At 42.3% G+C, this 27,230-nt stretch overlaps 1 protein-coding gene across 1 annotated transcript in view; it reads right to left on the bottom strand.

Moving 5' to 3' along the window:
• Positions 1-1,829: 1,829 nt before the first annotated feature.
• The window catches only part of TTC9 (tetratricopeptide repeat domain 9), a 29,414-nt gene continuing 4,013 nt past the window's right edge, over positions 1,830-27,230 (bottom strand). Inside the window, exons 2-3 of the mRNA XM_026095655.2 lie at positions 8,157-8,339; positions 1,830-2,972 (exon numbers count right to left, since the gene is read on the bottom strand). Coding sequence (XP_025951440.2) covers positions 2,893-2,972; positions 8,157-8,339 — 263 coding nt within the window. The 3' untranslated portion in view covers positions 1,830-2,892. The remainder of the gene's footprint in view (positions 2,973-8,156; positions 8,340-27,230) is intronic.

The following is a 27,230-nucleotide window of genomic DNA, read 5'->3' as shown; positions in this document are numbered from 1 at the left end:
GCTGCTGCCTTGCCCATTGAGACGTGCAGGGCCCCCAGCTGGAGTTTTGTCCACATTTCTCTCAAGTTCTGTGTCACTGTGGAAAAACATAATTGCTACATAGTTGGCAAAACAGTCCTTGAGTCTGTTTTCTCTTTGGTAACCTTCTCCTTCCAGTCTCTGCTGGGACTGTGCACTGGTTAGAGTTATCCTCATTGTGAATGTATGCAAGGGCAACCATTTCATGCAGATAATAGGTTGTTGTGTACTCACTGGAAGCTCTCTCAAGTCTTGTCCATGTTTACATTCACAAACTTCCCACTTTTCCCCACAGTTTGGAATGCCTCCCAGGGGAGGAAGGCTGAGAATGGAGGAGGCTGTATTTTGCAGCGTACCATGCCCCTTTCACATTAACACGTACATGGCACTGATGGGGTGATAGCACGTCATTGTGGCCATTGCTAGATCTGAAATTGTTTGCGGACAAAGCAACAAGCCATGGACATATATCCCCAATGACTGGAAAATGCCCTTTCTCTCATATTGAGGTCATGAGTGACAAGCCTGCCTCTGCTTACCTGAGCTTTCCTGGGGCAGAGACTGTGTGGATGGTGTCCTTTCCTCTTGCATGGCCTGCAGGATGAATCCTCATTTCACCCCCAGTGACGCAAGACACGCAGCTACGGAGTGAACTGTCATCAGCAATATGAAATAAAGGGGAGTCACCTCTACTTGAATTTGCTGTGTGCTGTGATGTATTTAGGACATGGAAGTTTACATGTACCTAAGAAGAAGAATTTTATTATCTGTGTGCTTTATACAGTACCACAAACACCTTAAGTGCACTCAAGAACACCTCTGCCCAACCAGTTTTTCTATGTTAGTTAATGGTCATTTACAGAACTTCTGTCATTTGTCCTCTCTGTCCTTAAACCAAACATTATCCTATCACCATCTGTAGCCTCATTCATTGCTTAGCTATGGGTAGTGGTGGGCAGAGGTGCTTGTTTTTTTAGGCACAGATGTATGAACTGTGGGCCACCTAAAGAGGGTGACTGTGCTGCCTTCAATACCCAACCCTTTTCTTCACAATACCTGCACAGCCACCAGGCTGATGAACATGAATTCCTGGTGCTGTCCCAGGTATGAACTTCACACAGCTGATGTGGATCCATCTTACCTCAGAGACTTAGATGACACTAAGATATTCTCTCCTCCACCCCCAATGTGGACTGGATGTGTCCCTGAACTAAAGAATATAACTTCAGCTTTTTAAGAGACCATGATAAAGATCTGCCTTTTCTCTTGGTGTTTCTTCATCAACTCTTTCAGCTTTTGAACAGAAAAAAAATGTGGCAAGATACAACAGCTGGAATGGGACACTATAGCCAACTGTCTGCAGACACCACATCCACTGGGACATAAACACACAGGACTTGACTGAGCCTTCTGCGTTCCACTTTCTGCTTTCTGTATTTCAGTTTCTATGTTTCAGTGGAGCGCTAAGTGAAGTATCTCTGGGTACACTCACTTCACACTGACCACCATGAGTTGAGACCACTCACATTTATCCTGCAACTGGGAGCAGTCCCATGTGGACCACTGTGGGGGAGAAGTGTGTCCCACTGGAGATGTGTTTGTGTCACTTTCTGATTCCATTACTGGCAGTTTTAGAAAAGGACCCTTGAGCCAAGGAGCCTTAACTCTTAGAAGTGATCAAAGTGCTGGAATAGGTCTAAACAGACCCTAGGGACTGCTGAAATAGGCTCCAAAGATGTTGATTCTGCCCTGCTCTTGTTCAGCAGCATGCTCTCCTAAAAAGAAGAAACAGGACACAGGAAGCACCAACACAAGGTGGGAGAATCGAGACCTCAATCCAATGTACTAATAATACTTAGCACTGTACATCACTATAATATTACTTACAAACATTAACTAATAAATCCTCACAACACCCCTGCGAGGTAGGGAAGTATTATTATCCCCAGTGTACAGATGGGGAAACTGAGGCACAGAGAGGCTAAGTGACTTGCCCAAGACCACACAGCAAGGCATTGGCAGAGCCAATATAAGAATGGAGACATTCCTTATTCCCCACCCCATGCTGCCCCCACTAGAACATGTTGCCTCTCTGGATACTGGGATCCCAGGAGGTCCCTTCTAAAAGCAATGCCTGGAATTGTTGCCTATTCATAATTTTTATTTGCCTTTAATGAATTATTTCACAATTTTCCCTCATATTGTACACCACGCTTTCACAGTCTGTTCAGCATTCTGTGGTACCCCCACAGCCTTCTCCTCCGGCACTGGGACAGCTTCAGGGGTGTCATAGGGTGCTCTGTGCTTTCATTAAGAGGATGTTTAGAAACAGTTTCACTGGCATTAGACTGGGAGCATGTGAGCTCTCACTGGAGACTGGTAACACAGCACTGGAGAAGCAGGCAGAGGGCACTGACGGTAAAAGGCATTTGTTACCCCCTGTGAAATGATCAGTGGCTTTCTTGGTTTCTTAGCTCTTCCAAGCTCCAGTGATCACTCACAGTAGAAACTGTCTCCAACTTGCCTGGTCAGGAAGTAGTTGTCTGGGGGTTGCTTCCCTAAGGTAATAAGCAGTCAGCTCAGGACCAGAAAGGTCCCCAGCACTGCCTACACTGCGTGTGTGATACTATCTTGGAACAAGGCTGGATGTAGCCACTGTGCTCTCCTGAAAGGGGGAAGGGATATTACCATGGCTGGCAAGCAGCCATATCCAGCATCTGAGTTTCTTCTTTCAGAATTGGGATTCAATGAAGAGCAAGGGAAAGTGGATGGATGGAGATGGGGATGAGGCAGAGCAAACAGGAAAATCCACCAAATGGGCTTCTAGGAAGGAAATGGTCCCCTTTGGGCACTTCAGCTGAAGCAGCTTCATTTTCACAAGGCTTCCTTCTCTCTCTGGGAACATCTGCTGAGCTTCATCTCTGTCAGCTGGATATATCGTATGACATTGGTATCTGCAGGGAAAGAGCGCACACATACACACAATGATTACAACTCCCTGTGAAAGCAGACACATTGCCACATATGCACCTGAGTATCTCCTGTTCCTTGGGAGTAGCAAGACTCCAGCACTGCCTTCAGGAACAGCCCAAGAAGGAAGGAGCTCTGAATCAAATCCTGATGCTTTGTTTTTGGAGGACCTGGTCTGATCTGAGCTCACCACCTCTGCTGCTCACATCCCTGGCTCAGCCAGCTTTTGCCTTCTCCCTGGTTGCTCATGGTCACCACAGTTGAATACACACAGTTCCAACTATCAAGGTCAACCCTGTGTGTTCTTCTGGAACGGCTCCTATATTCAAGGCCCTACAAGCATCTTGCATACATCTATGCTCTGAGTTTTTGCCCACCTACTCCTTTTACATCCTGTTCCACCCTTCTCATTTTTTTCCATGACAGTTGAATTAGGAAGAGCTTCCTTCATGTTCTTTTCATAACCTTGCTCTCCTTAAAGCTCATATTTGGGAATCCTTCCACCACAACAGTCCGTATCTTTATTTTTGTCATATGCTGTATGCTGCATACTGCCTTGTCTACTCTGTCTAGCGAAGTTCCTGGGGACAGAGAACTGTTTCATCAGTCTGCAGAGAGTTCTGAGATCCCAGTATTATGGAGGTGGTAAGTTTAGCCCTCTTTTCCTAACAGTATTACAGTGCATTAATACAGCACACAGAACATGTGTGTTTTATTTACCTCTTGGCCCTAGCAGTGAGGGACCCTGTGCACCCTGAAGCATAGGCAGATCTGCATAATTACATATCCCAAGAGAGACCTCATGCTTCTGCAGTCATGGTCAGTCCTTCCTTGAATCCTGTTAATGTACTATCATGAGGGTGATTTGCCACCTGCATGGCATCCGCACAGTTGCAAAAGCCATGTGGTGTTGGAAGCAAGCAAGCAAAAAAACCATTTTCATTGACACATAATGTAAAAATGGTTCTTTGTTCACAGCCTTACTCAGAAAGCCAACCAGGGCCAGCTTGGTCTATCTAAATTATGAGATCCTCAGAAACCAATCTAAAGGGCAACGGCAATTTTGTCATCATCCAACCAATACTTTTTCCCACAACAGCTAGGGAAATGAGAAGTGGTTGAGCTTGCAAAGAGAAGGGCAAGTAATTGCTAACATGTCCAGCACTAGCAAGTGTGGGTTTTGCATCCACTGATGGATCTGTCGGTGCAAAGTTTCCTGTAAAAATGAGAAGGGGAAATCTCTGATGTGCCCTCAGTCAGAGCTGAGACAACAGGAGACAGCTCAGTTTCTCTTATCACAGAGCTCTCAGCAAATGTGTAATGGGGTAGCTCTGGGCTGTGGCAATGTTGTGACTTCTCAAGCTGTCTCTGGTGAGATGGGTTTCTCTACTGCAGATTCAGCTGCATCCTCCTATTTAGTTCAGAGGGTGGGATTGTCCTGCTTGGGACATTTGTAATGAGGCAAAACAAGGAGTTCTGCTGTTGCAGAATTGCAGTTGCTAAATAAAGTGCTTCAGCCCTCTGGGAGGTTAATGCACCAGCATTTCATACCAGTCTAACAAATTTTAAAGGAGGTTTTTCTAAACTGGGATTGGGTTTTAGTTAAACAGCTTCCAACAGTGAAGAAGTTTAACTGAGGGACTGGCTCTGAAGTTTAGGCCTAGAATAAAATCAGTGAGCATGCCGGGAAGGGGGCTAATTCCCAGTTCTGGAAAGGCAGAGATCATATCCAAATCCAGAGTCCTACTGTACTGCTTGCCCCTCACTGAAATCTCTCTATCCTTTATCCTTCCAAGATTTGATCGGTTACAGCATGGGTAAGCATCCTTTCACACTTTGACTGTTTGCCCACTGCAGGTGATAAATGATAACTGAGCAGGCATGTCAGGAAATCACACCTGCCTGGGCCTGCAGGGACTTGATGCCTGGCCAAGAAGGGGGTGTGGAGGTGGGGTTCAGTATATAATAGGGCAATGAAAGGTTGCCAGCTCCTTTTAGCTTGAGTGTAAGGAAAGTGGCTGCTTATGGCACAACTTCACTCACCTGGGAGATTTTCACAGGCCTGGGAAGCCAGAAGAAAAACAAGGCGTAGCCCAAGAGAAGGTGGGAGAAGCTCTCATGGCAGGTTAGCTAAAAATCTCCCCAGCAAATTTTGACATGTTTTTGCTTCCTTTTTGAGGGCCACTATTTTAATGAAGAAAAATAATGAACAGAACTTTGTTTATGGAAGAAATGGAGCCCTGTCCTTCTCAAGTCTTTTTCACCAAATAATACTGCACCATTCTAGCCCTGTCTGCAGGAGTATTTCAAAACTAAGTATAAGTTTTTAAATGAAAAGGGGATCCTAATCTCTCAGTGAGGAAGAAATGATCCCCTTTCACTGATGTGGAAATCATAGATAAGGACTACTCAGGCGACTGGGTTGAACTTATACAGGGACTTACTGGCAAAGCTGCAATCAGAACACAAGTCCTCTTAGGACTGTGGGCCCCCCACAGAGCGGCCTCCTACAGTTTTAAAGGCTATTTGTGCTTCTCCCTTTAGCTTTGGTACAGTTGTTTATGCGCCACAAAGGTAGACTGTGAACTGGGTTTTAGTTCCCAGTACATCTAAGCCACAAGTGCTCAGAAAGCCAGCTCTTTGGCTTAATTGTGAGCCTGCTGTATGCAGCATGGGAAATCTGGCTTGTACTTACAGTTCATGTGTTTTTTGGAATATGAGTTTTCAGAGCAGGGCCAACAGATCTTAATTGTTGGTGTGTGATGTTACCAGGTCAACAAATACTCCATTTTTGAACCCAGTAAGTAGTTACCTTGATGATGTGGCCAGATCAGTGGGAACAAACTGAACAAGGCTTGAAGGTAAGGTGTATGTTTGGCTGCGAAAGTTCACTTTGTTGCATGCTGTACAACCCTCTGGACACAGAGGTCACAGAAGGTTGCATGTACACTTTGCACAACGCAGCAGCGGCTTTCCTCTCTGTTTCCAAGGTGTTCCTTAGTAAGGGGTGTTATATAATTATCTTGTGTAATTTCCATCTGCTTTGGTGATTTTTTTTTTTTTTTTGTTTGGAGGTAGAATAAGAAATCAGGCCAAATCCAACCCTTACCTTTGACAAACAGTAAATAGCCATCAGGGATTTGCTGTGCTGACAGACCTTCAGAACAGTAAAACCCTTTGCTAGCTAATTCCTCTTTACCATTTAAAATTCCCCCCACCAAAAAGAATAACTGCTAGTGATGTGTGCCAAAAACATTCCTTATTAGAAAAAGAGAACACACAGAACATGATGATAATAATAACCAAGTATTTTACCAGTGAGCCTAGCAAAACATTTTATAAAGAAAAATGATCATATTTTGCAGATAGAAACTTTGAAACTGGACACACTGAGTTTTTCCAGGTCACATTGTAATTCTTGTTAGTGTTACCTGATCCCTTCTGCTGTGTCTTAACAGCCCCATCCTTTCTTACTGTATGTATTCACTTCTTTCCCCCAAATCCTCTGTTAAGTTTTCAATAATCTTAAAACTTACAGCAGAACAATGGCTCCATATGGTGTAACAATAACAGGGAAGGGTTTGTGATGCAGAGTTGAAGGCCAGAGCTGTTTTTTGTGTACGTTAAGGGCCTTCAGGGACAGTTTCTAATGTCTTTGCAGCAAGCACTGGTATTTGAAGCTATTGCTGTTGAATACATTAGTATTTATTTTAAGAAGCAATAAGGGACACCAAATAAATACTATCACTGGAGGGGAAAAAAAGCACAAAAATACATATTATAAAAATGGAAACAAAGCAGTTCAACTAAAATGACTTTTGCACATCTGAGCCTAGTCAGAACCTCAAGGTTAGGATAACTTTGTATTTTCCTCTAACCGTTTTTCTTTTGCATAAGCTTCTCCATTTCCTGGCTCTGGCAAGGGCTGAAAGCAGAAGGGCATACTGTAAACTAAATAGGCTAAACTGAGCTTTTAAGCACATTTGCTGAGCCAGTGTCGTGTGCACAGCTGTGCTGTCAGACTGCCCGGAGCCCTGGGCCAAGCATGGCAGATGGAACCAGGCAGTCTGGGAGATGGAAGAGCAAAGAAATCCCAGCACTCAGTACACTTCTAAGTGCACCCTGCCTGATGCTTCCTCAGGATACACTTACCTCAGAAGCCCAGCAGGGCCAAATCCTGCAGGACATCAAGCACAGCCAGCTCTAGCAGCCTCCTTTGCCTCCTCCTGCCTTCTAGTTGAAAGAATACCAGGCCCACTGCCTCTGCCAGGGTCCAGACTCCTGCCTGTTTTCATGTTGACTTCACACCTCTCTAATATCATGTGCAGATGGAAGAGCTGCTCTGTGGGGTTTCCTTTGCACATTGCTTCTATTTCACTTTCTCATGATCCTTTAACTTTTCTTTGACTGTTATAAGCTTCCTATGTTTTAACAGAAATGATTTAAAAAAATAGCGTGGCTTTATCTCCCTGTTAGAGAGTTCTGCAGTCCTTTGAGAATAAAAGCACTGTCTCTGCATTGCTGCCTTCTATTCCCCTTCTGAATTTGGGTAGATCAGCATAAAGGTAGCTTCTCTGGCAAGGCTGTTGTTTGAAGATATAATTTCTATGTGGTCCCAAAATTATTTCTATTGTTTTGGACACATGGATGAGGAATACTTGAACAGGGAAGTGACTTTTTTTTCATGGTAAAAGTTGAAGCGTATTTTCTGACAAATGCTTTGTGTGTAAGCGCTGATGTCTTCGATCAACGAAAAACACTTTAGTAAAGAGATGGTGGAAGGCATGACTGTTAGGGACTACAGACAGTCTCCTGGTTTTGCTAAGGGGAAAAAATTTGTTCTTGAAGATTCAGGAAATGTTAGAGAAGCATGCTTCCCCATCCTGCTTTCTTCTTCAAAATTAAAATAGGGAAGGAAAGAGAGGTAGAACGTACTGTTGTCTTCCAGGTTCTGCTGCACTCTCTGCAGGAGTTAATAACTAACATCTTTAGGCACTGTCATTACAAACTTGCTGCACTACTAGAGAATTCTTGAAGAGAAGTATAACTAAGGACACAATGAGTCATACTCATTCCTGTGGAAATCAATGAAATCAGACCACAGACAAAGCCTAGTGAAAAGAAATGCAAAAGCACTCAACACAAAGTCACATTCTCACTCCCCATACCTGTTGGCTGGCGGGCTCTTGCCTCTTTCAAGTAGTAGAGTGCCTTGTTGAAGTCACCCAGGTGGTAAAATGCAACTCCTGACCGATAGAGTGCCTTGAAGTTCTCTCCTTCTTTCTGAAGCACTTTGAGGCAGTACTCCTTGACACGCTCATAATTCACCAGCTCAGCCTGGAGCAGGCAGGCTGCAAGAGATGAGAACAGGGAAGGGGGAGAGAAAGACAGACAGAACAGGAAATGTTACTGCTGTATTCCTCCCTGCTCCTGCAATCCGCATGGGGAAGAGAACAGCTTAGGTGAAAGAAATGACTCAGATTCATGATTCAGAAAGGGCGGCAGCCAATTCAATTTTCCCAAATTCAATTGTTCACAATTTAAATACCAATGCTTTTATTTTGGGCATTCCAAAGTGAAGGGATTGTTCTGGGGGATTGGCGGAAGATGGCAAGAATATAAACTTCCCTCCACAGAACTGGAACTCCATACAGTCTAATGGCAGTGACTGGCTTTGCGTTTGTAGTAACACCACTTGTCAGATTGAGGGCTGGATCTCACGAAAGTACAAAAAGGTGACCAAACAAACAGACATCCGACAAGGAAAAAAGAGACTTAATTTGATCAAATCTTGTAATGGGTTTAATGATCCAAGGCTGTTAAATTTGCAGATAATATGCAAATGCCTTTTATCCAGGAGTTCCTATGTGAAGCTTTGCTAAAGAAAGTAACACAGGACTCTGCTCTGTGGGAATGTGCTGCTAGCAAATGGACACCTGGAGCTACATCACAGCAAAAAAATGTGCTAGGCTGTGTGCTTTTTGCAAATATTTCAACAAAAGTTCATCACCAGAGGTCAGTTCAGCTGACTTCCTAAAGAAAAAGGTAAACAACTATGAAGAAATAGCATGCTGAGGATTCTGTGTTCTAAAGGGGAATTCTTGCATAAATGTCAAGGAGCTTAAGCAAATCCCTGTAGTGAGTTTCCTACAACTAGGAGTGACATAGGGGGAACGGGGAGTTCCTTGAGACAGGCTTTGCAGCTTTGTCTTCACTAAGAACTAGAAGCACCCTTGCTGGCAATGAGTGTAAACAGGAGACGGAAACCCCTGGACTTGGTAAGCCAGCATGCTGGAAGTACCTCCATGGCTTACTGTAGGGCTCACTCTGCTAGGATAAACTTCTTTATGCTTGTTGGGCCTTAAGAAGGATCTTGGGGAACACCAGCAAGAATGGATGCATTGCAGTCACAATTCTGGAGAAATGAAGAAAGCTGTGTTGTTGGTGTGCCCTTCTGGAGCTGCAATCCAAGACAACTTTGGGAATGACACGATTTTTTGGGGGGGAGGGGGGTGGCGGTGGTGTCTCACATACTGCAAGGATCAGCTCAGAGGCTGGCATTATTAAGTGCCAGGGCATGGAGAGAAATCTCCCATGGCAGGTTGTGTTACTCAGTGCATATCTGGCAAGTAAATTCGCTGCTCCTTGAAATCCAAGCCATCACAGTTCAGATGTCACCAATGAACAGAGGGAATTTATTTTTTGCATGGTAACTGCAGCCTGCAGCTGAGATGAGAAGATACGATGCTGGGTCAGGAATTCAATACAGTTCTTGATCCCTTTCCCTGTACCCCTAAAGTAAGCCATGTGCCCTCTCTGTATCTCCCTTTACATTTCACGAGCAGAAGGCTGGCCTTGACCTCCAGAGATCCCTTCCAAACTAAAGTAGTCTAAGATTCTATGATCAGTTAACATAGAATACATTCCTAACTCAAGTATATATTTAAAGCTTAAATAGCTAAATGGAAAGAATCATCAACAAGCTTTTACCCACCAAGGAACTGATGAGATAGATGTGATGAGCAAGGACTGCAGCACTAGCCTCACTGCTGGTATATTTGGTTGAGAAGCAATATAGTTGCTAAAAAAAAATCTTTGTCCCATTTGCTTTAATTATGGACTTTCAATCTAGTTTAACAGCACCTGCTATTAAATACATGTTTTTTTCAGAAGTGGCTGCTAGCTATTTGATTGCCTGCTGGAAAACACACATACTTCTAAAAGCTCAGTAGCATTTCCTTACTCAGAATTTGCCCCTTTCTATTTGTCAAACATTGGTATTTTTTTTTCTCATTCAGTTTCTAATGGAGCTTGAAATGACTGTGCCTTGTTTTTCTTCATTTTTCAAAGCTATTAAAAAAAATGGCTCTGCAAATTTATTGCTGGCTTCACAGCCCTGGAAACTGGATTCCTGACCAGTAGCATGTATAGCAGTGGCAGTAGCTTTCTACACACTATCAATCTGATCCAGCCTTTCACGTTCTGTGAAGCTGCCTTTCAGAGCAACTAGAGAGGGATTTCAGTCTCTGTTTGTTTACTACTTGGTATTTCCAGTTACAATCATAGAAATGACTCTGTGAAAATGTGACAGGTAGTCAGACTATTCATGTATATTAACGCAATCATTTCATATTGGACTTGCTTCACAGATTGGTTTTAAAAAAAGAAGTCCTGCAAATCCTGCTAATTCCATAAACCCAGCCGGGCTTCTGAATATCCAAGGGTTTCTATGACTCACATTCACAGCAAAGATTTCTCTAACAAGCACCCCTAGTAACTAATGCACATGGCAGAGAGGAGTCAGTACCACATGGCTAGTAGGATAGATGCATTTTTATCTTAACAGAATGAGCAGATGGATGTGCAGGAAACAGTTATGTTGAAAGAGTTGGCCATTTGGAGAGCCAGTATTTGAAGTGACTTTGTTCTAAATAAAACTGAAGGGAGCATCTCCCTTACAAATACTTAGAGGTGAATGCTCTCAGTTCTTGGTGGAGTGATCTTAATGGACTGTGATTTAATTAAAATATTGAAGCTGTTAGTAATTCAGCAGTCAAAAATGGAAGAGGCCTGGAATCCTTGTACTTCCTACCTAATTCCGTCAGAAAAGAATTGTTTTGAAAATGTTTTGTTTTCCTAAACAGACATATACACCTCTGGCTGGGAGTGTTTGTTTACCACATCAAACACTTCATCAACCTGCTTCTCTGTTTGTAATAGGCCCCCAGTGAATCCTTCTGAGGAACAGGGCTTCACTCAGAGACCAAATTAAGAGAGGCTTATACAGCTGCTGCTTGTGCTTTTTTGAAATTGAATGGGCTTGATCTCACACAGCACCATCTCTAATAGCTCTCTGGGATTAGAAGGATGACCTTTACTTGCAGATGCAGAACTACAGTCACCCATTTCCTGTAGGTCTTGTCATGGTTGTAATACAGCATCTGGTGGCTATACTTTGCCAGCTCAGAATTTAGGGTATCCTTTTTCCCCCCAGTGTGTGACGGCTAGTCCATTATACTTGGGTATCATTCTCACTCTGCTACTGATTTATTCTATGAGCTTGAGCAATAGGTAACTCCTAATATTTAAAACTGCACATGTCACAATGTGGTGAGAGTCCCTATTTGCTGTAAAATAAGCCGTTTTGAAACCACTGGGTGAATTGTGCTATGGGGAGGGGGAAAAGACAGTTATTTCTGTTAGCTCTAATTGAGTGTCTCTGCCTGTCTCACTTCCCAACTGAATTTTGATGTCTAAGCAAGGAAGTAAGAAATTTAGCTGTTCTGCCTCATAAGAAGAGTCTTAAACCCTTAATTCCTGGACTGAATCTATGCTAGCTAGCTCCATCAGTTGCAAGTTTGAGAGATGCTGTACAGACCTGATACCTGTAGCTAATGATACTGTCAGAGCTAATTTGTGTGGCCCTGCACAGCACAAGGTTAGGCAAAACAAAGGTTAAAGCACCTGTAAAGTCAAAATACATGTACATCTTTTAACTCTTGCTGGTAGCTGTGGTTAGCAATGGTGGGAAGTTTTGAGAAAAATCACCGCAGTTTAGGGTTTGGGATTCTATTTTATTACACCCTGAATTAATTTTATTTGAATTACAGATTATCTTTTAGGAAGACACCTAGGCTTGACAGGTGCCAGTGAGAAAGGATCCAAACCAGCACTTTTTTCCTAAAGGTTAATTACCTTCATTGTTTAAGAAATGACACTGCATTTCTAGTTTATTTGTTTAGCTTCAACTACCAGCCACTTGTTCTTGTTACACCTTTGTCTGCCACCCTGAAAAGACTATGTTTGCTCCTTGCATCATAACTTTGAGACTCTTGATCAACTCACTGTATAATAATCTGTGTAAGGAAGTGCCTGGGGTCTCTTACCACAAAAACCCTCACATTTTTCAGCTTTCTTGACTTTTATAGCTCTTCAGAGCATTCAAAATTAAGCTCGACTGAAAATGCTGTCAGTTATCACCTTACCAGAGAAACCTTTCCAGGTTATGCAAATAGCTCACTTTGGTCCAACCTTTTGGGTTCTGATTTTGGCTGAGCCAAGAACTAAGTCTGGAAGCAGGATGTATGGCTTCTAACATGGAGTTTCTGAACAAAAATACCAAAAGCTATTTCTACATTTTCGCCAGAAGGTAAATCTGCATGCCAGAACAAACCTCCATACCCAGTTTATACATACCAGTGGCTAAATTCCCACTGTAAGCAAGGCTCAAGACATATCCATGCTACAGAACGCTTAACAGAATGAGCCAAATTACTTTGCAAACAACGTTAGCATATCGCTACCCTGTGGCATGTGCCTTAAGTTCAGTGCATTGTGCTAGTCATCACAAGAATTACATTTACTGCTTTTCTGTGAGGTGTAAATGCCCTTGCCCTACAGGAGTATCTTCCATTGCAGATTCGTATTTCACAAACTCCAGTTGTGTTTGCAGTTCACTGTCAGTCAGGTAAGATGTGGGGCACTGCCCATTTTTAAGATTGCCTGGGCCTTTTCTCTGTAGGAGAGACTTCAGCTGGTGATAGCTTTGTTAGACTTGTAAGTATTTGGACTAAAATTTTCCATGTGCAATGTCTGCCTTTGATGTCTGGTTTTGGAAAATGTCAGTCCAAACTTTCCAGGTATTTTTAAAAAGTAGACTAAGGAAACATATCTTAGTTTTCCCTTGTTACAGATCTCTGGTGACTGTCTCTTTGGATGTCTTGTGTCCTGTCATCATTTGGCTCTGCAAACTGAAATCTGGCAGATATCATTTGTGTCAAGAAGGTGCCTTCTGTCATCCCCAGAGTAATGCATAGCTGGCCAAATGATAACTTTCCAAAAAGAAAACCAGTCTGCATCTAGTACTCAGTAGAGGTGTCTTAGAAATAGGTACTCAAATCCATTTAATATTCTGTCCACTCTGGGCACAATTCACTCTAGGTTGGGAAACAGAGAGAGCAAGAAACATCTCTTACTGCTTCACTGGTCACAAGAATGAAGAAGAGCAGAAACTGGAAACCAAACTGTGACCTGGCTTGCCTATCTCTGACAGAAAGATAGGGAGACTGACACTTACAAGGCAAGAAGACTGGGACTAAGCACTGTGTGGGGACAGACAGAGAACTGTTGGGGTGGGAAAGTGGTGTGAGTGGGGAGGAGGTCTACTGAGGGGACAGGGCTTGGCCATGGGCTGAAGTTAAGAGTTTGGGACAAGTTGCTAAGGACACAGCACACAGTGCAATTAGCCTGAGGACAAAGAGGGGCATTCACAACAGCTCTTATAGCAGATGATTTAGCCTAAATTACATTCCTGCTCTGAACTGTCTTTTTCTCTGTTGATTATACTGACCAAGGGACATTAATCTCCAATGCCTTAATGCCAAAATGCCTTTGCAGTTATTCCCTGGAGACTGCAACAGGCATCCTATGCAGGAACTAATAGTCACGTGGTTGAACAGCCCACATGTACCTATGCAAAAGGGTCTGAATCCAAATGACCTTTGTTTTCCATCCCACAGAGACTGAAAATCCAGGGTACATTAGATTTGCCTTCCAGAAATGCATTGGAACATTTGGTCCACTTTCACTGAGGAGATTACTGTGAGGTAAGCAAAGCTGCCAAGGCTGTTCCACAACATCCAGTGATTGGAGAGGAAAAAGAAAAAAAAAAAAAGGCATATATTCATTTGTTTGGTTTCCAGGCAGAGAGAAGTAGCTAAATCAATTACTACCCAAATCTGAAGTGGATAGTCCTTTTTCACTGTATTTATTTTTGATTCTACCACAGGAAGTTAACTGTGTATTGTGTGGATTATTACTCTTTAGAAAGTGCTAGGTGCTCTATCCACTATAAACTCGATGTATATTTCACAAACTGACAGTGTCATTCCCAGAAATAACCATGATTTAACCCTGCAAAATACTTTGCTTTCTGATATGATCTCACCCTAAGTATAGAAACCATCAGCTCACTTAAAATCTGTTTAAATTGCAGGAAGATGGAGCACGTTCTTGCTCTAGTTCTATTTTGGAAAACACATGATTGATGCTTTGATATAACTGCTTTAGGGTTTTATTCAGACATATGATTAAGACCTTTATGTATCATTGAGCAGGCTTTGTTCTGGCATCTCTTTATGACTCAAAATGATAGGGCAGACTAGGGGTGTCCCGTAAAACTTCTTTTATTTCAGAAGAGTTGTCATCCTTCATGGTGATACTCTTCCTCAGAGAAGAAAAAAACAATAGTGATACGGTTTGTTTTGATTTAAGCGTTTAGGAAGAAAAAGTATAGGGATATAACATAATAATCAATAAAAGTATCCCAGAAAAAAATGTTCCTTTTGGAATAGACAGCAGTCTCCTAACTACGCCCCAATGGATGCATCATTAATCTCTGTGCGCTGTGATCTGTGTAACCAGTGTTTTATAACAAGCATATGGAGCTTAGGGTGTCCACGGGAGGAATTAAAGGGGATACCATCACTACATGACATTGAATATATCAGCCACGTGTTGGTAATTTAAATTACAATTAATTTCTAAAATAAACAAGTTAAAATATGTTTCATAAGATAATGCTGAAAATGCAAAGGGTTATCTTAGACTAAAAGTCACCTTGGACTTAAACTACTATAGTTTTAATGGACAGCAAAAAAGGATCTGGACTTTTGTAATGCTATATGTAATTAACTAAATGAAATTGGATCCAAATTTTCCTGAAGTTGAGGTTATTGGTCTTGAGTGTACAGACTTCACAGGTTACATGTGGATGGCACAGCCCAATTTCAAACCTGTATTTTAACCTGTGTTAAATTTTCAATCCTGATTGGCACTGAAAGGAGCTGTATAAGATAAGGGAACGTAAAAAACCTACACCAAGGCAACAGAACAGAGGCTGTGAATATCTGCACTAAGTACCATGTCTGCACTAAGTACCATGTGTGTTGGGCTTTTCAAGAAAGTAACCCAGCATCCCTCAAAATTGGATGTTTAGAAGCATCCTTTTTCAGAGAAATGCCACATACAGTTTCACCACAGGGCTGAGACACTAATTAGGATCTGCAGTTTCCAAACAATCTCTCCCATGAAATATTTCCTTTCTTTCTCTATAGTCCAAGCTTGCAAACAAAGAGGATTTCCTGGCTTCTCACCAACAAGAAGCTAATTATAGACAGCTTGACAATGTCTGGCAATAATCTGATCAGCTGACTCCTAGTTCCTGGGCAATCTTAATGGGATCAAAAGGGAATACTAGAATGACAGTACAACTTCTCAGCCAGTGGCAGGCTCATTTACTCCTTTCCATGTACCAAAGAGGCCTAAATATGCCAGTATGCTTCTGCATACAAGGAAATATGTAGAATATTAAAATCCAGACTGTATGACAGACTGTCTCACTCCGTAGGGAGAGATTAATGCTAAATGAGGTGTGAATCCACAAATGTTTGGCGATCCCAAAGAGAGCCACCTCTTCCAAGCCGCTGTCTCTCTCTTCTCAGCCTGCCTCTCCATTTGTAGGCAGATTCTGACTGTTTTTCCCCATTTTGCCTCCTTGGCTATGTTTTCCTTCTGGTACATAGCACGGACTCCTTCATTTCTTGACTGCTCCAAAGTCCTTCATATCTCCTCCAGAAGAGAGAGACTGACTTCACAGCACCAATTAGCTTTCCCAGGAGAGAGACTTTAGCAGTAAATGAAGTATATTGCTACTTCAGCCATCATGTAGGTTAAGAGGCAAGGCCAAGCAAAAATCTAAGGTAAGGAAGAAGACTGGAAACTCTCATCTAGCAGTTCTGAAAGGAGCTGCTGAGTCTGTGTACAGGCTTTTTGAGGCTGGCAGCCCACCCTAGGACTCTGCCTACTGCCATCCCTTCTAGAGCCTTGGAATGCACAGGGCTGGTAAAAAGGAGATAAGTAACAGCTAACGTGAGCTGTCAGAACATGTCTGTTTAACTTCAGTCTGTGATAGGGTGATCAGTCTTGAAGACAGAGGAGAAACAGTAGATGTTACACACCTTGACACTAGTCAAATCACAAATTCTACTGACATTTTCTTAAGCAAATTTTAGATGAACAGTCTAAATGAATAGGCTTAACTTTACCATCAAAGTGGAAGACAATATTAAGTAGGATTCTGCACTAGATGCTGTGGTATTCAGTATTTTCAATAAAGACCTAAGTGACAGAATACAGGCTGCCTCTTCAATTTACAGATAACACCAAGATGTGAAGAGCTAGAAGTATGCTGGAAGACAGGGTTAGCATTCCTAAGGACGCTTACAAATTGGAGCAGTGTCCTGGTAAGAACAGGATGCAACTCAATAGGTACAAGTGAAAGGTACTATAATTAGGCAGGGAAAATCCCACTGTGTAAATACAGATGGGAAACAATCGGTTAGAGAGCAGTCCTGTAGAAAAGGATCTAGGGAGTGAAGTGGATCACCAGCTGAAGTAAACATGGCTATACTGTTATGAAGAAAACAAATGCATACTAGCATGTATGAAAAGAAGCACAGCTTGCAAAGAAGTGAGAGCACCATGTCTGAGTTTGGATGCCAATCTTGAAAGAAAACGTGGAGGGAATCCACAGGAGGACTTTGATAATGACAAGTGGTTTAGAGAACACAGCATATAAGCCCCCAGAAAGACATGTTTAGTGTTCATATATGTAAAAACAAAAAACCCTGTTTTGGAAGATTCTTCCTAGGAAGAACTTTCTAACAGCGAAGAAAGCGAAGCGTTAGAATAGACTACATGGGAAAAGTTGTGGAGGCTCCTAACTTTGGAAGTCTTTAAGAGCAGCTTAAACATTGCCTGGGATATGTATTATCTGTACCCTCGTACCATGCATGGGTATGGATAAATGCCTCTTGAATTCCTGTTCAGCCTACAGTTCCATTATTCATGGTGCTGTAACTCTCAACATGAACGGTTCTCTGTTCTCTCTGATAGCTGCCATTTATTGTCAATTCCTACCAGGAGGTCCCATTGGAGAATGTCATTCTGAAGCAACAGAGTTGGACATTTAAAAATGTAATGACTTAAGTAACAGCAGACATGAATGCTCTCTGCCTTTGCTGTGTGTTCATGTTCCTGTATCTCAGACTTTCCTAACTTTCAACAGGACAATTCTTCAGAAGTGTTCCATTATTTCTAAATGATACTTTCAGACAAGTTTGTGATAATTTATGCTTCTTTTCTCTAACAAAGCTAGAGATACAATACTTAATTTTCCTTCAAATGGGTAAAGCTTTGGGAGGCAAATAATTTCAGCAATTTTCATCTGATCCTCATAGCTTCTATCTGCCAGGTTTTGAAAGAGTATTTTAGCCTACCAGTTCCTGTGGTTACGGGTTCTTCAAACTAAAAACAGAGGCTTACTGAAAATTTTCAGCTAGGGTAGAATTAAAGGACTAGTTTAAACCTAGATATCAAGCAAACAAGAGTGCTTTCTGAAGCCAAAATCTGCCTCCAGCTATCTACCAGCAAATCTTTTTTCTACCAAGATAAAGAGCTTAAGGTGGAGATGATCATCAGATTGCATCTTCTGATTTCCATGCCTCTGATTTTCCCAGCCAGGAGAGGTAGAAGCAAAGTCCTAGCAATCCATCGGCAGAGCAAGAGTGTAAGTCAGCTTTTAACCACTAGATCATGTTGACTCCATAATCTCCATAAACACTAGCACCTCCTGCTACCACGTTAAAATAGATGGGAGTAACTTCGTTTGGCTTTGCCAAAGTTGTTATTGTTGATCTGGCAGGTTAAATCCCCTGGAAGTTTCCTCCTCTCTGACTTCATATTTATCTAGTAGTTTTGACCTATCTTTATCTTTTAAAATCAATACTCACTTAGTCCAGCCTAGATTAGTATTTTGCCTTCAACAGGGCTTTAGGTACGTTTGACCTTCAGATCTACTGTGCTGTTTGCTATTGATTCCACTGCCCCTCCCTTGCTGTTTGCCTCTGTCAAGCTTTTCACCTCCTGTTGCTTTCCTCTTTCGCTGCTGTACCTACTTCACATCATATCCTTTCTTCCTCCAGCTTTTTGCTGCTGCTGAAACCCACTGGAGGAATCTGGTGTCTTGAGTCATTTTCACAAAGGAAAAGTATATAGAATTTTATCAGAGATCAGCAACATCAGATGGTGACAACCATCTGGTGAGTGCTTGCAGTTCAGAAGTCAACTCCAACAAGTGCTATTACATATTTTATGATTGTTACCAGTAAAAAGTACTGGAAGTGATATGCAGTGAAATTAAGGGCCTAACAGGTCCAGCTGAGACAAGGGGGGGGGGATTTCTGTATGTAGGGAGAAGCTTTGGAGGAAATGATGGGGACTCAGGCTGCCTTCTTCACTGAGGTGGGAAGCATCCTTTGCTCATAGTGGTTCACTGAACAAACAACTGACAGCAGCAATGTGCAATGCAGTTGCAACGGCTTGAAGGCTCTCAAGTCGCTGACAGTTGTGCATGCCATGATTACCTCAAGCCTGGCTTACTGCAGCATGCTCAATTCAGAATGAAAGCTATCACTTTATCCCGTACTATAAACAGGGCAGGATGATGTGGCCGCATAACATCTGTGTGCTGTGCCTTGTGGTGGCCCACAGTTCACCTCCCAGTACGTGTGAAAGAGCTGACAATTACAGAGTCTGTGAAGGAATGGGGAGCGGCTGTCTCAGAGGCCACCTCCTTGTGCATTCATACCATGCATAATTGATAGTGACTGAAATGCTTTTGTTTTTTCTTGAGCTCTCCCTAGTTGAAAAGTGTCTTACTGGCAAGACAGAGAGGTCAAATAAGGAGGTACATTTCTTTCATTAGAATAATCCATCCACATGTTTTATCCATATCCAGCACAGCCCAGCACACTTCCATTTTAATTATGTTTTGAAACAGAAAGAAGCCTCTATGACTTCTGTAGGACGGATGGAGAGAACAGGAACTGACCAAATCAGAGGCAGAGAATGCCAGGGTTGACTCTTTCCTAAATACTTGAAGAGAGAGAAGTATAAATCAAAGCTCTCAAAACCATATTTTCTTTAAAAACGCACTACATACAAAGAAGACTGGTTTGTCAGCAACAGAGCAACTAACCCTGTCATCTCACTGTGCTCTGATATCTTGTGCAGGGTGAGCTTAAACTTCACTTTTTTGTGTAGTTAGGCCTCTAATGGTCCTTGCCTCCTCCCTGCACTCTGTTTGCACCTATATAAACTTAGCATCATTAAGACATCTATCTCTCCATCAAATCTGGTTAGTCAACAGGTTTTAAAGTTATTAAGACAGGACTGACAGGTGGACCATACAAAATGTACTTGCTTGACTCATTTCCTTTGGAAATCAGGCTAAAATGAATAAGCTGAAGACCAGAATGACGTAATGCAGCATTTGCTTGATAAAGTCTGGGCTTGAGCTGTGCAGGAGCATAAGCTAGTCCTCTGTCTCTTGAAGAATAAGGTAGGACTGTATGTCCAATCTGAGGCATGTGGAAAGTAGTTTCTATCCCAAGCAGGGAACCTGATTTCAGACACCAGGAACACAGCAATCATTGTAATGAATCAGGCTGATAATACAATACCCTGTCTTGACTGTGCCTTTTCAGTTAAACTAGAGAAAATGAAAGTATAGTACAAGAATTGTATGGTGGCTAAAGAAACAGAAACAGCTTCTGCTGACATGAGAAATAATGGTCTGTAAATAAAGATTACTAGTAGAATTCCTCTGGAATTAATTTCAGAATTGTGTGTGTTTGGTGTTTTCATTACTGCCCTTGATGCAAAAGCAGGAGTGCTCTACTAATGGACATGCAGTTAGGATGTACTGTCAAAAAGGATGAGGATAACAATGTCATATAGAAAGAAATAAATGATCTAGTGGACAACACTAAATTATTTGGGATGGAAATCAGTAATAAAAAATGTGAGATCATGCTCTCTGGGACTAGCAACAGGAATTTCTGCTAGAATTTTTGAGCTCATGAGCTGGAAATGGCCAAAAAGGAAAAGGATGTGAATATATTAGCTGATCATAGGATGACCGAGTCATTTATGTGACATGGCCTTGCACAAGGAAATGAAAACCTCAGAGAAGTTTAGTCATAAATCCGAAAGAGTTAACAGCCATTCTCAAGCACAAAAAATGTAGTACTTGCTTTACAGTTTTTAATCCTACTAATATAGCAGTGAATGTACTCCTTAGTTATGTGTCTAAGCCTTCTTTTCTAACCTTCTTAGGTTCTTTAACTCAACGATACCTTCTGGCAGTGTGCTCCAAGTTAATCAGCTCTAGGTTTTAAAATTATTTTCTATTCTTTTTTTAATTTCATTTATTCTCTATCCCCCTCTCACCCCCCGAATTACTAATGAAAGCTCCTGGGCTGCTTCAGTTTGAGTTCCATGACAGTCCTTAGAGCATGTATGATGGAAAATGAGTACATTTTCTTTGTACTTCCAGTATAGGTGAGGATGTTACATGCCTCTGATTTCCTTGCAGCATGCATGCACTAGTGTCTCTTGAGCTGTTAATCACTGCAAATCATTTAAGAGGATAGTAATCTAGGATTTGAATTATGCTAGTATTAAAAAAATATGGTGACTAAAGAAGAAGTTGAGGCTTAACTTTGCACCCCACTGTCTGATGAGAGAATCATTGCCATAAGTATCGGGCAGAGGCTCTGATTTGATTCTTTCTGAAGAACTAGACAAGAAAAAAGTGCTTTTGCAGAGCAAGGGCTAGTGCTGATTTATAGCAATGGATCTTCCAGGATAGACCCCTTCCCTCATGTTTCTGCTTCTGAAAGATTATCTGGGTGAGGTGATGAGCTCTCCAAATAGTGCCCCTTTTAGAGGGGCTAGAACCATTCCATGGGCCCTTTATACCCCGGAAGAGTGGAAGATACTTAGATCTTTTTGCCCTCTCCATCTCTAAGAGCAGGAGTTGGGTAGAGAAATGTGAATCCTCACAGCTTCTCTTCTGCAGTTGCTTGAAAGATCATTCTTTATTTTATAAGACACTTTTTCCATCAGGATGAATTTGTGAGTTAGATGGTCACTGCAGGGACAGCCCAACACATTGAAGGTAGAAGTCTGTTAGCCACATCAGCCCAGGAATAGCCCAAGTACTAAGAGTCTGACATAAATTTTCAAGTTCCAAACACCTCTGCTTTTAATTTGCTTCTGGGTGTAGGTTTCCTCTCCCCCATACTAATCTGGGGATTGTGCAGGGCAAAGCTATGCTTGTGCTTGTTTTCTATTCTACCACATCTGCTTCAGGCAGCAGTAAACAGCTCTGCTGCCTGGAGTCAACAGCTACTTATTTCAAGTTGGGAAAAAAAATAAGATAAACAGGGTCCATCTGAGCTGAAATCATGGTCAACACATGTTAGGCTAAGCGTTAGAGAGGCATCAGATAGGTAGCAAATTTCTACTGCTGCCTGATTAAGTTCTGCCAAGAGGAGCCTGAACCCTCTTGCTTTAGAGAACAAGATGACTTGCAAAATGGTAGTTACTGCACTTGAGTATGTGCAGGGAATGAGCCATTTAGATGTCTTTGATGTGGCCAAGCCAGAATAACAGCAAAGGGGTGAAAAATGACAGCTATAATCAGTCTATCACCGGACCTTTGGAATCAAAATTTGAGGAAAACTAGCTTGGTGGTTCTTTGCTGGCTGACCCAGCTGCTCTTTTACAGCAGCTCCCAAGGAACTAGATCGACAGCTAGATTAGCAGAGTTTTGCTGCCTGCCACTCTGATATGAAAGAAGTTGCTGTTGTCATTTATGCAGAACAATCAACATGACAGACCCCTAAATTGGCAGCAAGGAAATGCAACAGACGGTGCTCCTACTGAGGGAAGAAAGGGAAGGGAATATTGAGCAGTGACTAAAGAAGTATTTGTTTTAGTAGGACAGAGATTTGACATGTCAAACATGGATGTGCTGGGGAAAGAGAAATGCTGTAGTCTTGCAACCAACAATCAGCATCCTTTGTCCTACACGGCTTACGTAGCAATGTAAGAATGGCTGTTTTATAGTGGCACTCCACCTAGAAACATGTAGAGTTGAAGGTCCTGCCTTGTTGACAGTACATATGAATGAACAGGGCTGAGATGTTATGACATAGTCACAAGCTTGGGACACAAGACTTGTCATACAATTCTGGGTTCTCTGGTAATGTAGATCCATAAACTGCCAGAGGTGCAAACAGCACGAGGTTGCTTTTTTCCCCGACTCCTATTGCAAGGCTGTTGCAGAACCATTCTGGAGTGATGATTTGCATAGCCTAAGGTTTTAAACATGAGCGTATGCTGCTTAATGCCCAAAGCTGTGATCATGGCTACACAGGACAAGCATGTGTTAAGATTCATGCCCCTGATCCTAAGAGTTGGTAATATACAAAGATAAATGACATACAAAGGGCGTGAAGATGTGGGATATGGTCACCTGTTTGCTCACACAATTTTGTAGGGAGGTCCTTCTCTCTGTTGTACAAGAATAGGTAACCAGCATTAACCGAGTGATTTCCTGGAGGTGTCACAGCAGAGAGTCTCCTCTCTCTTCAGGAGAGCCAGGGAGAAATGGTCCAGCCTGAACGCACATACCACAGGTAGAAGCAGCTTGAAGGAATCGGGCGCAGTGAGACACCATGGGGCAGAGCCTGAGAACAAAGGAGATGAGTGGGCCTCATTGACAACAGAAGCAGGAGGTCTTTGCCTGGGAGGTCAAGAAGTCTGACACAGTACATTGCAACTGGAAGAGTCAGCCAAGGAATTCAAAGGGAAAAGGACTGTGCTGAGTGGGAGGAGGATAGTGGGAATGGACTGGAGCAGTGCCATGATGTCAGGGAGCTGCTGAGAGAAGGCTGTTCTGGTAGGCATGTCTGGTGAGGAAGTGTAGGTGGACAGGCACTGACTGAGTACACAGCCCTGACTCCAGAGCTGAGAAACATGGTGGGAGAACTGGGTACACAGGACAAAGCCAAGGAGAAGCAGATAGTGCTATCTAGCCTATGAGCCTCAGGGTGATGACACGTCAAGAATCTCAGAGAATAGGGAGAATGGAACGTATTTTAAAGTAAAGATCATGACATTAGCTACTGGATAGTGACAGATGAGCTCTGGCAAGTCTAGCAGTGACAGATAAAAATCATTGCTCCCAGCTGTCCTTTCTGCCGAGGGTTATAGCAGAGAGAAAATGTGACTGTGCCTAATTCACTTCCATGAATTGTTTTAGCACCATCTTCAGCAGTGTCCTAAACTAAGAATGGCTATACTGGGACAGGTCTATGTAGTCCAACCCTGTGTTCAATGATTGCTAATCACAGCTGCCTGGGGAAGAGCATAAGAATAGGGCAAGCTATACTGCCTTACTACCATCTCCCAGCCTCAAAGACTGCTGAAGCTACCTTCATCAACAATATCAGCAGATTCCAGAAACTGCAGTGATTCGACAATCTTTTTTAAAGAGAACTAAGTAACACTCTAGGCCACTACAAGATTTACCTGCATTCATCTATCAATGTCCTAAATGTACTGTTTCCCATCCAAGATGCAATGCAGGAATGAACAAAAGGAGACAGAATCCTAAACAGTCATTAGTAACAACTTTCTAGATAATGATAGTTAATAGTGACTCTTTTTCAAAGTATTTTTAACACTCAGTATTAGTCACTGGTATAGTAACCTTCATAAGCTGAAATCAAGATTAATAAATGGTTGTCTATCTATATCACTGTTCCTCATCCATGAGAACACATAAGAAAATAAGGAGCCAGTAAATTTCCTCCAAAATTCATTATGAAATTTCTTCCTTCATTTTGTTTCCTCAGTTCCATACTCTTCTCTATGTTTTTTTCTGTGAGATGGCACAACATCTAGAAGAAACTGGGACTTGGCAACATTTAGAGCTTCCCTTTTCTTTAGTCTCCTTTTCTTTTACTGTTGATTTCCTCACAACAGTCTCCATCAGGTGTGCATTAGATCTCACACCTAAAATCCTAATGTGACAACCCTCTGATGACCCTTCATCCTTGGCACACCAGTCACACTGCTTATAGGACACTGATGAGGAATGGGGGATGTGCTGCTGAATTGATAAGCAGTTTCAGGAGAAAGGCTGGAGAAAAGGGTCTGGAGCTGGGTTAGGTATTTCTGGGTCTGAGCCCAAGTGAACAGGAGGAAGAGAAGGATGTTCCACCTGCTGAACCATGCAGAGGTGGCCCAGCTCCCAGAAAAGAAGGTAACCATGGAGCTCACTGGTGTTTTTAGTAATAGACTAGGAACCAGCTGTGATTTTCACACTAGGTTTTATCAAACCAGCTGAACCATCTCCAGCACAGTACTGATGGAGACCTGGGGAGGTGTAAGAGACTGTGACTCATTGTGGGACTCTTGCTGGAGGAAACTCCAGGACAGAATCTCAGAAGAGGAGAGAATAAAGCTGACAGGAAGAGCTACTAGAACCTCTCAGAAAACATATCAATGCACATCTCACGGCATTGCATGATGCAATCACTAATCTTTAGGTAAACAAATTAACCATTGCCCTGTGTTTTTGAAGGGGCTTTGTGATTTTTGACATCTCCTGCAGATAAGTTGTAGCTAGACTCAGACAGATCTCAGCTCACCAAGACAGCAGCTTTTCAGGGTGGTCTGGCAAGGGCTCCATTTATACCTTCCCAATACCCTCTGTTTCAGGCAAATGGTGACAAAATCAGCTGCGACAGGCTTCTCTCTCATGCAAAGCCCATTAAACATAGGATAGAAAAAGCTGCTAAAAAAAAAGAACTCCAGAGTTTCAAGTTTTGAAAAGGCTTTGGAAGAATACTGGCATATACAGAGGAAAATGCATCTCCTGCTTCAGCGAGAGAGATGCTGTCAGCCACATACCATGTAAACAAAGTTGGGAGGCAGTCTGCCACCATTTTTCCCTCTTCCTCTCCCAAAGTCTGGAAGTATTTCCATCTCATCCCATCAATGCACAAGAAACTCCTGACTGAACAAGATCTTCGTTCTCCAAAATAAAAGGAAATAGGTAAGCAGAGAGTATTTCTACAGAGCAATTCATGGCAATGACTTCTAATCCCACTTACTTTAATTGCACGGCAGGTTTTGGGGCTATCGTTAAAATACTATGTATAGTCACTTGTATTCATTCTGTTTCTGCAACTGCACCTACCTGGAGCACTGCCTGCATCAGGCCTGTAAGTCCGACATTCCCATGGACTCTGGTTGGGTAGATGTATCTAAAATAAGAGTGTCAGGAAAATCCCAGCTCTGTCAGTGAGAGTGCAGACCACGTCCTGCTCTTATTTGCTGCTGACTGTCTCCCTTTCACATTGCACAACACCCTTAGAGAGGGTGTTTTTTGCTGATGTAGTAGATTAAAAAACTTCACATCAAGCAACAATCCAATACTGCTTTAACACCCACAGAACCATGTGCCCTGGTAGAGTTTGTACTTGTAAATTGCTATATACTGTAAATGGGATTTTAGAAGAGACTGCCTCTGAGGACTCCTGGTGGATGGTCAGTGGAGACAAGTTTTATCAGCTTTTCTCATGTTTAGTCATATTTTTGCTTGGGTTAAGGCTACTTGTCTCAGCAGGACTAGTCACCAAACTGGTGACTAGTTGGGAGCAGTACCTATACCCTGATTTGGTACCCAAGGGTGCTAGGAGGTTCCCATGCTACTGGAAGCGCCATGTTTTGTGACACTGACTTTTGCATAATCCTGAATGGTACCAGTGAACATTTCTGCCAGCGTAGAAGGGTGAACTTCATCATCCAGGCTGAGAGGTATCTTGGACTGTTACATTTTGTAATACTCTGCAGGTACGTGTGCCCTCCTGCCAGGATTCCTACACTAAGCTAAATGCACTCGAATCAGGAAATAAATGCATGCTATATTTAATTGACATTCAGGTAATTAACAAAACTTTCCAGTGCTCCCAAGAGGTGGTAAATGCGGATGGATAAACTGAGGCTCAAAGAAATGAAAGGATGTAATCAAGATGATACAATCAGTTAGCACAGAGAGGCAGGATTAAAAATCTAGATCTCCCAGCACCCACTACCACTCCTAATCCATAGCACTCTCTCTGGTTGTCTTTCTAGGTTTCTCCAGAGTTTCTCTAGCCAGGATTAGCTCTAGCATTTTTACATGCTTGGGCAAACTTACAAACATTTGCTCATCATACTGTAACTGTCCTTCGTAAGACATGGTGCTTTGGAAGGACTAGGACTTGTTTCCCTCTGCAGAGCAGAAACAGTCCTTTTGATCCTGTAAACTGTTAGGCAGTAATGCTGAATAAAACAATCATTGCATTTAATATGAGCAGTGGTTGTATTTGTAGTTGGTAAGTGATCCCTACCTGCATGCAGTTCATAAAGCATTTAAAATTATTCTAGATAAAAGATGCTATGTGAGTGGGGAGGAGACTAAGACATCAGGGATATTTGGCCAGTTTGGTTTTCTGCATACATTCTTCATACAATCACCTTAAAAAAAAAAAAAAAACCCACTGATATGTGAAAATGCAATTGATTGCACCATCGGGATTGGATTGTGGTTCCTGTTCTCTATTTTCATTTGGGCTGAGAGAGGCAAAAAGAGGTCAGGTGACTTCCTCCTTCCTCAAGGTCAGAGACAGTCAGTGAGTCATAAAGCAATGACTGTGTTTGCCTTATAGCCCTGCATCCATTCCACAGGGCTCTATGCTATTGGTAGGATTTTTCTATGCCTA

This window comes from Dromaius novaehollandiae, chromosome 5, assembly GCF_036370855.1.
Source record: "Dromaius novaehollandiae isolate bDroNov1 chromosome 5, bDroNov1.hap1, whole genome shotgun sequence".
Lineage (NCBI taxonomy): Eukaryota > Metazoa > Chordata > Aves > Casuariiformes > Dromaiidae > Dromaius > Dromaius novaehollandiae.
The sequence above is the reverse complement of the archived record's forward strand: the minus strand, read 5'-3'. Positions and strand labels throughout refer to the sequence as shown.